This window comes from Aulonocara sp. 'chitande type north' Nkhata Bay, linkage group LG15 (assembly GCF_057382095.1).
Source record: "Aulonocara sp. 'chitande type north' Nkhata Bay isolate Kocher_YH1m ecotype deep benthic linkage group LG15, A_spYH_male_GT1.1, whole genome shotgun sequence".
NCBI lineage: Eukaryota > Metazoa > Chordata > Actinopteri > Cichliformes > Cichlidae > Aulonocara > Aulonocara sp. 'chitande type north' Nkhata Bay.
Window position 1 is genome coordinate 30,178,484 of NC_141358.1, and position 13,357 is coordinate 30,191,840.

At 41.4% G+C, this 13,357-nt stretch overlaps 1 protein-coding gene across 3 annotated transcripts in view; it reads left to right on the plus strand.

Annotated features, from left to right (window-relative positions):
• cnih3 (cornichon family AMPA receptor auxiliary protein 3) overlaps positions 1-13,357 on the plus strand; it is a 145,054-nt gene that overhangs the window by 53,746 nt on the left and 77,951 nt on the right. For all 3 annotated transcript variants that reach the window (XM_086262841.1, XM_086262839.1, XM_086262840.1), the window contains exon 3: positions 5,561-5,608. In XM_086262841.1, coding sequence (XP_086118967.1) covers positions 5,561-5,608 — 48 coding nt within the window. The remainder of the gene's footprint in view (positions 1-5,560; positions 5,609-13,357) is intronic.

Sequence of the window (13,357 nt, forward strand, 5' to 3'; positions counted from 1 at the left end):
AAACAGTTTATTTTGCGACACCACGAAACAAACGATAGCGTAAAATGAAACGATAGACTTTTTTATATCGTCATCCGATATATATCCTTATATCGAACAGCCCTAGTATGAAACCAATTACAGACTAGGGCATTGCCAAAGTTTTAGTGTCAAGAAGGTAGCTAAGTCCTGGCACTGGACAGCAATAGTTACGTCAAATATCTCATAACACAGAATTTTTTTACATGTTGATATGATGTTGATACATATGAGATATCACTGGCATATTTTAAGTATATGGAGCTCATGTCAGAGTGACTTGCTTAATGAAATGGGAAACTGGATTAATACATAAAATAGCACTGAACCTGGTAAATTACCAACAAATCTAGCTACAGTGATTTCACTCTTCTGAATGAAAGATGGTGAGGTCAGCTGCTGTCACGACTGCTCCGACCACTTTTTCTTTGTCTTTGTTTTTTAAGTTAGTTTTCAGCGTTTCTAAATCGGCAAAATCATCACCATTGGGTACATTAGGTATGACAGTGACACTCTTGTTTCTATTGGTATACAATGTACTCACAATTAGAAGTTTTTAACTCCGGATCCGAGCTGGCCGAGTGAGATCTTGAGGGAGAACAAAGGGAAGCGGCGGCGGCCTAGAGGGAAGCGAGCCGGCGTCAGGAACAGGCTGAGAGCTCGTGCACACCGCACACCTCTGCCTGGCATCCTGCTCGCCAACGTCCAGTCACTGGAGAACAAGCTTGACGACCTCAGGGCCAGGGTAAAGTTCCAGAGAGACATTCGGGACTGCAATCTCCTCTGCTTCACCGAGACATGGCTGAACCCAGCGGTGCCGGACCACGCCATCCAGCCGGCCAAGTTCTTCTCGGTTCACCGCATGGACAGGACACGGGACGTTGTTCCTCTCACACGCTCCTGCACACCAAATATGGAACTACTGTCCATCATGTGTCGTTCTTTTTATCTACCTCGGGAATTTACATCGGTCATTATAAGTGCCGTTTATATTCCACCACAAGCGGACACGGTCACCGCCTTATGCGAGCTGCATGAGGCACTCACACAGCACCAGACACAACACCGGGACGCTGCGCTTATTGTGACGGGGGACTTTAATAGCGCCAACCTCAAACGCGCAGCGCCGAACTTTTATCAACACATCACCTGTCCCACCAGAGGTGTAAGGACACTGGACCACTGCTACACTACGGTCAAGGACGGCTACAAGGCACAATCCCGCCCTCCGTTTGGCAAATCTGATCATGCCGCCATCTTCCTCATGCCAAAATACAAACAAAGGCTGAAACAGGAAGTTCCGGTTCAGAGGAAGGTCGCGTGCTGGACGGATCAATCGGTGGCCGCGTTACAGGACGCACTCGATGACGCAGACTGGGGCATGTTCAGAAACAGCTCCGATGATGATGTCAATGTGTTTACGGAAGCGGTTGTGGGATTCATCGGGAAACTAGCAGATGATACCGTGGAGACAAAGACTATCACAACGTTTCCCAACCAGAAGCCGTGGGTAGATATCCAACATCTCTTTATCTCAGTCGGTGATCCCCACATGCTTCAAAGAGTCCATCATTGTTCCTGTCCCGAAGAAACCCCACCCTGCTTCTCTCAATGACTATCGCCCTGTAGCCCTCACCTCAGTAGTGATGAAGTGCTTTGAACGCCTGGTCAGAGACTTCATCATTTCTTCACTACTAGACACACTGGACCCACTACAGTCCGCTTACCGTCCAAATCGTTCCACAGACGATGCCATCTCTCATCTCCTCCACACATCACTCACTCACTTGGACACTAGAAGGGGGAATTATGTTAAAATGCTCTTCATAGACTACAGCTCTGCATTTAACACCATAATTCCCTCCACACTCACCACCAAGCTGGAGCATCTGGGACTCAGCTCATCTATGTGTCAGTGGATCTCCAACTTCCTAACTGGCAGACCACAGGCAGTAAGGATGGGCGGACATGTCTCAGCCTCGACCACTCTCAGCACTGGCGCCCCCCAGGGGTGTGTTCTGAGCCCCCTGATGTACTCTTTGTACACATATGACTGTGTGGCCACTACCAGCTCCACCACCATCATCAAGTTTGCTGACGACACCGTCGTGGTGGGCCTGATCTCTGATAACAACGAGACGGCCTACCTGAAGGAGATTAGGAATCTGGAGAACTGGTGCCAGAGGAACAACCTCCTTCTAAACGTCAGTAAGACAAAGGAGCTGATAGTGGACTTCAGCACTAAGCAGGAGAGGAACTACCAGACCCCCGTCATCAACAAGTGCCCAGTGGAGAGAGTGGACAGCTTCAAATACTTCGGACTTCACATCACGCAGGACCTGTCATGGTCCTGTCACATCAACACCATGGTGAAAAAGGCCCGTCAGCGTCTCTACCACCTCAGACGCTTGAGAGACTTCCAACTGCCCTCCAAGGTGCTCAGGAACTTTTACTCGTGCACCATAGAGAGCATCCTGGCGGGAAACATCTTAACCTGGTTCGGGAACAGCACCATGCAGGACAGACGAGCTCTACAGAGGGTTGTGCGGTCAGCTGAACGCACCATCCGCTCCGAGCTCCCTGACCTGCACTCAATCTACAGCAGGCGGTGCTGGACCAAGGCCAGGAAGATGGTGAAGGACCTCAGCCATCCCAACAACAGACTGTTCTCTCTGTTGAGGTCAGGAAAGAGATTCTGCTCCCTGAAGACCAACACAGAGAGACTGAGGAGGAGCTTCTTCCCGCAGGCGATACGGTCTCTCAATCACACCACCACACAATACTGACCCACACATATAGTTCTTACACACACACTGGACATTCTGGACATTGTTTTCACTTCATCACTTAAATCACTTTAAGCATATTTGCACTGCACAAGACATAATGTGGATTGCACAACACTGGTTAATACTTGTACAGCTGCTGTTATTGTGTGTGTGTATATATATATATTTATTTATATTTCTTCATACATTCTTATATAGTTCTATATTGTGTATTTTGTTGTACAGGTATTTTATTTTCAACTTTAATTTATATATTTTATCTTATTCTTTCCCAGTTAAATTTACCCTTCATTCTAATTTGTGTTGTACAGTTATTTCATTTTTAACCTTAATTTATATTTTATTCCTTCCTAGTTAAATTTACCCTTTTTAATTTTTCATATTTATTTCCTATCTTATTCATAGCTTTTTCCTTTTTTGTTTTCTTTAGGTCACGAGCAGTTGTCCAAGCATTTCACTACATATCGTACTGTGTATCACTGTGTACGTGACAAATAAAATTTGAATTTGAATTTGAATTTGTTCATTGACTATATTCTAATAATAAGCAATTCATAATAACAATAAGAATTCTATTAATAATGTTGTTGTTACTAATGATAAGCTCAAGTTCTGAACTAAAATTACATTCACAAAATGAAACTCCAACATTTCAAACAAATTACAGTGAATATAAGAATCAAAGTTAAGCCTCGGGCTGAATACAAATCATATTTCATGGTGTTGCTGTGTGTTTGAAATAACTCACCGCCAGAACGGACAGAAGCCACTTCTCACTGCCTCTGCGCGCGCGCACACACACACACACACACACACACACACACACACACACACACACACACACACACACACACACACACACACACACAGCATCTTGTCTCTCTAAGCCTATGTCTTTCCAATGAGAGCCTTCTTCTGTCTCTGACACAGACACACACACACACACACACACAGGGAAGGGTTCTCGCTGACACATTTTTGCAGAAAAATCTAATTCATGTGCTCTCCGCCTGCAGTAAGCATTAAAAAATGTGGTATAAAAAATGTGCAGGTAGGTTAAAAACCGCAAAGGGCTTAAATTTAGGTCAAACTATGCTGTAAACAGATGCAGAGACTGCCCGTGGCTTTCAGTATGTGAGGAAGGATGACAATAAGCAGCGCTGCAGAGCAATGTTCATAAACTCTGTATTCATAGGCACCCGAGTGTGTTTTCACTCCAGTTATTTCAGCTCATTTTCATGCATTTTATTACCGTTTTTCTTATGTGGTAACTAAATATCGGTTCAGCTTTTGACATGCTACCTTTGATGTTCTGCACGTGGATAAATAATTTTTCATATACTTCATCATTCCCACAGAGCCTCTGTTGTTGACATTTGCAGACGGTATATGAGGCGCACAGATAAACTCAAAATGACTGTCCACAAGCACAAGCGGGCTGACACTCGGGTCAATACATGATTTATAAGCAGTCGGTATTTTGCATTGCTCCCCTGTGGACTTGCAGCACCGCCAGTCAAATGCAGGTTGCGTCATCCATAGGAATTGATTAATATTTGATCATGATGTTAAAAGCAGTGGTGAAATAGCTGCTTTTAGAGTCAGCATTGTGGTGAGTGCTGATTTAAGCATCTTGCAGCTTAATATACAAGCTGAGAACACTCAAATATTAAAACTTATATAAACAAGTAGCAGCCACCATTAATGCTGGGAAAAAGCTCCACAAATCAGCTATGTATGAATGAATAACTTTCTCTATCAATGTGGAGAAAAAATGACCATAGTGCAGGAGAACGTGATCTCCAGACTATATGTTTCCTGTTGTTCAACTGGGTACAAATTCAAATGTTTTCAGAATTTATATGTTACCCACCACTACCACGTATCACAGGAGCATCAACTGAAGCCAAAATGCAAAGACTTCGCCCAGTTCTTCTAGGGTGGATACCAAAGTCAAATAAAAGACATAATTTGTCCACTATATCCAGGACTGCCCTGGGATCTTCTCCCAGTTTTACATGACTGAAACACATGAGAGTTTCCAGAAGACATTCTGCTTTCGATTTGGGGGATCAGTGACTCTCCTCTGATCCTGAATGAGTGAGTTATATACTCTTAAGGTAAGGCTAGATGGAGGAAGCAATTAGAAATAAGTGAATTGAAAACTTTGTCTTCAGCTCTCTCTTCAACATAAGAGCTAAATTCATTGACCAATAATTTTCTCCAACAGATTTTTCTGTAGAAGGAAAATGAGCACATCTTAATTCAGTCATCCGTCCATCCTCTTCCGCTTATCCAATTCAGGGTCGTGGGCTGGGCTGGAGCCTATCACAGCTGTGATAAGGCAAGAGGCAGGGTACACCCTGGAAAGACTGTCAGTCTGTCACAGGGCTAACACAGATGGGCCATTTAGAATAACCAGTTAACCTAACCCCTAACTGCAGTCCAAAGACTTTAGGGGGAAGCTGCAGTACCTGGAGAAAACCCAGACAGACAAACAAGAACATGCAAACTCAACACAGAAAGTCCCTAATGGACCTTCTTGCTCTGAGGGAACAGTGCTAATCACCATGCCACCATGCTTCCCCACATTATCTTAAATTCTGTGCAGTAGCAAAATTGGGATAACCATTGATTTTTCACCTTCAGCACTGGCTCTCAAAAGAAGTGCAACTTAACAGTGCAAGGACAAATGTGCAGTATTTCTGTAGTTTCGTCTTTCATCATAACTTTTCCGTTTGCTCCTCTTACAGAGGGAGAGACTGCGAAACATCGAGAGGATCTGCAACCTGCTGAGGAAGGTAAGCAGTGAACAACAATTTTCATTCATCTTGTGCAAGTCCTATACATGGTCAGAAACAAAGCAGATTGGAGACTGGTAGGGAAGTGCACAGAATAAGAGGGAAAGAAGAAATGCATCTTGTAGTGAAAATTCCGTTTTCAGGTGACATCTGATACAATGTATCCAGAAAGCTTTCACAGCACTTGACTTGTTCCACATTTTTTTCATGTAACAGCTTTATTCCAAAATGGAATCAGTTCATTTTCCCAAAAAAATCAACACACAATACCCCCTGGGATGATCTGATATCCTCGTGTTGGTGTTGTTCCCAGACCATCATGAAAATGTTGTTCCAGGTTCAACATTGCAAGTGACCAATCACATTGTTGTGACGTTATTCCTTTGCGCGCCAAGCCATTCGTGCATTTATGAAATTCCAATGTTGCAAGGACAATATTAATTCTGCTTACTGTTTATTAAAGGGTTACGGTTAGGGTTAGGGTCAGGGTCCGTTGATCGGTGGACAGAGGCGGTTTCATGCAGCTTAAGTACAGTTTTTTGTTTTACGCTAGTTTTTCCCGAAGTCGCAAAAGTATGACGTCACAGCATTCTGATTGGTTACTTGCAATGTTGATCCTGGAACAACATTTAGTATGATGATCTGGGAACAACACCAACATGAGGATATCAGATCAGCCATACCCCCTGATGACACATTGAAAAACCTTTGCTTGAAATTCTTACATATTTATTGAAAATAGAAAGCAAAAATAAATTGTGTACATAAGTATTCAAAGCCTTTGCCATGACACTCAAAACCAAGGGTGTCGAACTCCAGGCCTCGAGGGCCAGTGTCCTGCAGGTTTTACATATCACCCTGGATCGCAACACCTGAATCAAATAATTAGTTCATTACCAGGCCTCTGGAGAACTTCAAGACATGCTGAAGAGGTCATTTAGCAATTTGTATCAGCTGTGTTGGATCAAGGACACATCTAAAACCTGCAGGACACCGGCCCTTGAGGCCTGGAGTTTAACACCTGTGCTCTAAACTACGCTCAGGTACATCCTGTTTCCACCAATCATCTGTCAGATTTTTCTACAACTTCATGGATGTCCACATGTGATAAATTCAGCAGATTGGAATATATTTGGGAAGCCACACACCTGCCTATCTGTTGTCCCATAGTCGCCAGTGCCTGTCAGAGCATGTATATAATATATTTTTTGGTTTCCAGGGTTGTGTATCACTGTTTTACAGGTTTTAAATGAATTTTTCAATTTGAACAAGGATGCTTTGTTTATTATCTTTCCTCGCAATGTACTGAAATCAAATGGTAGACACACATTGAAAGGTTCTGCATTGTGTTTTGCAGAGCTGTGCTGTCTGTTTCAGGTTTTGTGTGCCTTGAGGGCTCAGTATGAGGTTGAGAGAACTCCTCCCAGCTTCAGTTTGGCATCTGTTTCTCCCTCCACCTCTCTGAAACGCAAACCACATACTGTTTGAACTTGTGCATGCAAGCGTGTGTTTGTGCATATGTTTGTGTCATGCTGGAGGTTCACTGGCTGAACAGCTGATCTTGATCATCATTGTTGTTAACTCCAGCACCCAGCTCCTGCACTAGTCCCCGGAGAGGACATTTTCCCCTACAGATCATATGCTGAGATGGATAAACACACTGACATACTTACACAGACATCCAGACATGCTGTGCTTGGAGCTGTGACATACTGTGCAGGTAACAGTGAAGGTTGCTGGACACCATAGGCTGTTTAAAAAAATGGATGTAGCTTGTGGAACTAAAAGGGATAGCAGGGGATTTATATGTTGCAGTTGCAAAAACAAGTGTAGTTGTATAGAATGACCTTAGTACAACACTTTTCCTTAGTCACTGTTATTTATTTATCCTGTTAAATAACTGCATATTTTATAAATTCCGATTGTCAAATTCAGTATTGTCAATTAATTTCCAGAAGGACAATAAACCAGTGGTATGCTGTATAGGGCAGGCTTATTCTATGGTTTAAAAGCCGCTACTGTTAAATCACACATTGTCCCTTTTTGTATATAAATATATAAATCTTAATCTTGCTAGGATTTTGTTATGATAGCATAGTAACAATAAAGACTGTTGAATCTTCAGTCTTAAGGTGGAAACTCTATAAAAGGGGTTGTTTTTAACTAAATCCAATGCCTACACTGCCATTAGTGACCTTGGTGCATGATAAAAAGTCATGAATCATAGTATAAAGCCTTTAAAGGCTACAGAGGCCTAATACAAACAGAGATATCCACCTCAAAAAAGTGGTAAAATCCATAGATTAACAAATGTATTTAATCTGTCAATACATTAATCACCATTTTGTCTAACCATTATTCAGCATATGAGGTGACTGACGATTATGCACTGGCTAGTGAACTAAAGCAAAGAGAAGCAGCAGGAGAGGAAATTCCTGCCAAGTGCCTCAGGCGACAGCTTCTGATTTCATACATTCAGACAGAATCACACATTATGAGTTACACGCTTTTAGAAACTATATTTCACTGTCTTGCATACTGTGCCTGTCAGCATGATTGCCTAAGGTCCTGATGCATGAGGATCTGCTGCATTGTGGTGCTTTTTAAATCCTTTTTTGAGAGCTCTTCTTTCCCCTTCAAAAACTGTTCAGTTCACACCGACTGGCACGCTCACAGCATGTTGGTCCTGACTGATTTGGCTAAAAGCTTTGGCTGTATTTCTTTATGTTGGCATATGCACTTGGCAGTTTTCACTGCACACATTCACAAGCAGGCACATGGACACGTGCCATTTTTGTTCTCAATGGAGTGTGTTGTGTTTGATGGGTTTTGGATGACTGGAAACCCATGCAGATGACAATAGCTTGAGGGGATGTACTGTGTTCTTGTGTGTGTGTGTGTGTGTGTGTGTGTGTGTGTGTGTGTGTGTGTGTGTGGTGTTCATTAGATGTGCTTTCTTGCGGCTTGAAGCCACTGCGTTGTCACAGCAACTGAGCAAACCTGAGCGTACTCATTAGTGCTCTTCCTTTATTTTTGGGTCTGTCTTGGGCCTTTCTTCTCTCTCTCCTCTATTTTAACATTATTCTACCTTTCTCTTTTTTATCCCTCTCACTCTAGCCTCTCCATCTCTCCTAGTCCACAGATTCACAAGTGTAATAATGAGAGAATGAGTGAGGTATTGCCGAATCAGCAAAGGCAATTTTTTCAATCCCTCTAGTAGGTACTCATCATAAATTAAGATAGTTTACAAATATCCAGGAATAGCTAATGCTATCAACACAATCAGAAGAAATAATGAATGTGATGTATCCCAAAAAAAGCCCTGCATTCAGTTTTTGAGATTGGCTCAAAATTTTATAATTAGTTGTCACATGATGGAACAGATTCTATGTAATACCAATTTTGTTGGAGCACAAGACACGATGACGATGGAAAAGCAGATGGGGAATGACAGAGATATCCTAGTCAATGGGGAAGTTAAGAAAGGAAAGTGTTGGAAAATGACTTACTGCCATCAGCAAAACCTCTCTGATAGAACGTTTGCTCGGAAGCAACGAAAGCAGGACCAAATGACTAAACTCTACAATAGTGTTCACCCCGGAGACAGCTCTTAAAGCAAAGGAATAAATGATGAAAATAAGCTGTTCTAGACTGTAAAGACTGTTAATGCTAATGTTTGCCATGTGCTGATATATACTGACAGTGGAAAAATTCCTACCAGAGGAGCGGTTAAACTAAATAGCTGTGAAAGGGATGCGTTGGATTGGCCTTTACTTGGAGATTATGTATCGGAATTTCGGGAGCGCGACCACGCCTCCAAACACACCTTTACCTACTAAAACACTCTCAAACCTAAAATGAGGACGTGGGCCCAGCTAGTGAACTACTTTAATGTTATGATGTTGTGACTATGATGCTAGCTGTATAGTAGAGCTAGACAAACAGGTAGCGGTAGCTGGTTTATGTATAAATACAGTGAATGATTGAAAGAGAGAAAAGGGGGCTTTATTTTGCACTCACAGAGTAAAGAGAAAGGTTATACCAGCGCTCTGAGTCACTGCGAACTGTGTGCACACAGAGAAATGGATTAACTCCACTGTATTTAATTAGTGAACTTAATTGGACAGATCACCAAAAGAGGCAAAACTGTTTTTCTTATTATTGTGGCAACACTTTTTTGACAAATATTTTATGCATATTTTTATCATTTATTTTACACACATATAATGAAAACAATGCAATGATTTTCAAATCTTACAAATGCATATTTTATTCTTATGTTTAAACTGAGGAAAATATTACCAAATATTTCAGTAATTGATACTAGGAAGAAACATTTACAAATTGTGGAACAATTTCAGAATAATGGCAGACAAGCGAATCCTTTTGGCAACATAGTGTATATTTTTACACAGCGTCCCAACTTTTATGGATTTGGGGTTGTTTAAAGTCAAATGATGCTGATTTAGGTTAGCAATACATCATTAAACAGGAATAGCACATATATATTACATATTGTTGTTGTCTAAAAGCCTAGTGTTGAGGCATCTGGTGTTGGATTATAAAGGTGTCATTAATAACAAAGACTTTTCCTGTACTTAAGCTGAGTTCATCTACATGTTCTACGGAATGCCTAAAAAAGCTGTATTCGGACAACTGGAAGAAAATAACTACCCAGTCAGGAGCAAACTTACTAAAAAGCTTCAGAGTTCAAATTGAGAGAATTGAATAAATAGGCGTCATGATAGGGTAATGGCTGGTGTAGACACAGCATGTTTTGTTTTGTTTTTTTAAAGTACAAGTATGTATGTTTTCTTTTACATGTGAATGCATAGCACACATAAACCACTGCATATTATTCTTGAAGAAGTGACTGTGCCAGAGCTCACTCATAATGACATCCAGTCTATGCAAAAGCACTCTCTAAAGCCACCAATATTTATCTCTATCACTAAAATGGTGAGCTGTCTGCAAGAACTCTGCATGTTATTGGGTTGAAGGTATTTGTAGAGTAGTTCCTTTGGCTAAGTTGCCACAAGCCATTTGTGCTTATTAGCATATTGTAGGTTAAATACCAGAGGCAACTTTCCATAAGAGTCAATCAGTCAGTGGTCTAACAAAGGAATGATGGCACTTATTTGCCTATTGCAGTCTACTGACATCCTGTCTGTATTAACATGACTCACCAAGCTGCTTCACATAGAATAACTCAAAACTGAGACTGTGATGATTTAAATGGTTTGGACTTGATGAAAGTTAACCCACAGCCTAGAAAACAGACACGGATACATGAAGCCAGTATAGCCGCGTCTGTACACACATAGTAACACATAACACATAACATACTTGTTACTGTCTGTTAATCTAAACTGCAATAAAAGCATTAAGTAGTTCATTTCTTGGCTGATAAGGTTAAAAGCAGATACAGTCAGTCTTTCTGTCCCTTCAAATTGTATCATTGGTCTCCAATGATTTCCTTTACTGGAAAATACAAAAACTATTTTAAAGGGCATTCAAAACTTCACTTCACAATGTCTTCGTTCTAAATAGATTAATGTCATCATTACTGTGATATCAGCAGCACAAAATGTGGACAAATCTCCCAAATAGTACCCAGTCCTGTCTGTGCTAAAATCTGCTTTGGCCTCCAACTACCAATACTCAAGGTCTGGGACAGGCGGGTCTGGGTTTTTCAGAAACTGCTGATCTACTAGGATTTTCCCACACAACTAACTGGGGTCCAAAAAAGACCAGTCTGAAAAATGTGTACAACTTCACATATATTTAAAGTTTAGCTTAGTTTTAAACTGCCTCAGCATGTGATGACCAACAGAGACATATGGGGAAATTAATAAAGAAAGAAAAATTATGCAACTGCCATACGCTAAACAAGTCCAAGCAACAACAATGCCATCCAGTCTTCTGCAGAAGAAAAACACTGTAAGTACAGGGCAGCACTGCAGAAACAGTGTAAGTTCCTTGTCAGTCACAATAATGAGCTTATATGCAAAACGCAGAGCTTCCTGCATCCCACACACTTTCACCGGGAAGGAAGATTGGGGAGGTGGAGAGAAGGGTGGAGACCTGGATGGGAAGGAAGTAAGAGATAAGAGGAAGAAAACAATTTAGCATAATAGCACTTGCCTTTATGCTGGAAAGAGTCAAGATTTCACAACTTTGTTTTGTATTTTTCTCTGTTATAATTAGATAGAATATTCCACATTTGTATTTGGTATTCAACAATTGTAAATCAATCTAGCTTTGTTAATGTTATACATATGACAGCTGGTAGATTTTGAAAGGTTCAACCCATTAAAAAAATAATTATTACTTCCTTTAATATGGCTAGGATTGGCCAACCATCCATCGGTCTTCTTCCGGCCTCCGGTCTTATTTGGGGCAGCAGTCGCAGGGGCAGCAGTCTAAGCAGAGAAGCCCAGACCTCCCTCTCCCCAGCCACCTCCAAAGCATTCCCAGGCCAGCCAAGAGATATAATTTCTCCAGCAGGTCCAGGGTCTGCCCCGGGTCCTCCTCCCGGTGGAACATGCCCCGAACACCTCACCCAGGAGGCGTCCAGGGAGCATCCTTGTCAGATGCCTGAACCACCTCAACTGGCTCCTTTCAATGTGTAGGAGCGGCAGCTCTACTCTGAGCCCCTCCCAAATAGCTGAACTTCACACCTTATCTCTAAGGGAGAATCCAGCCAGCCACCCTTCGGAGGAAGCTAATTTCTGCTGGTTGTATCCATGATCTTGTTCTGTAAAATTTGGCAAACTTTGGCATTTCTGAGAATGCACTGGTATAACAATTCTTATGCCAGTGCATTTTCAGAATTGTCATTTAGGATAATGTTTGTTTTGTTTTGTTTTTGTTTCCTTTGCATTTCTTCCATTTTGCTTCTCAGCCTTTATTTTAGAACTATTTCACTGTATCAAGTCCTGTTGTTATTTGGATCATATGCATTGGTAGGATACTGGATTGAACGACAGTAGCTAAAAGTTCATATGAATGTATTCCAAGAACCACAACAAGTTGCCTGTGAACTGTGGTTTTCTTTCTGTTTATAACTAATCAGAATAGATCAACCTCACAAGCAAATTTATGAGGGTTGTTAGATATTTACAGAACCTGCTGGCACCAAAAATGTATTGCAATTAAAAAATGGATCTGATTTATTTGTTTATTTTCCCCCCCAAAGTGATAAATATTGACATTTGGGGAGAAAAAAAACAGAACATTTCTTCAGAAATCTTTAATTCCGTCTTAGTTTGATTCCTCCACTGAGTCAAACATGGTAGCAAAATTCTTTCATGAGGTACAACCTCGATTCAATCATCTGTCCATCCGAATGCAGCTTGTAGACCTTTTCCATTCATCCTTCCATACGTACATAAGAATGCAGTTCTCTTACAAAGAACCTTTCCCAAACCACAGCACAAGGTTTCTGTAAATGGCATGGAAAGCAGGATTTCCAAACTGGAACACTGCAGACTTACTCTCAACAAGAATATCAACTCTGCCTGTCACCCTGCTGAAAGTTAACTCACTGTGGATTCAAGCCCAAGGCAGAACAGCACTCAATGCATTGGGAATATTTATTAAATAATCATGGGGGTTGCTTGGTTAACTGTTTTGCAGGCATATGGTGGGGCAGTAAGTTTCCATCTGCCGAATGAAACAAGATACATTAGTAGTTCTGCACATTTGCAAGTTATATGGAATGCAGGTTTGCCTTTTTTTCTTTTAAAG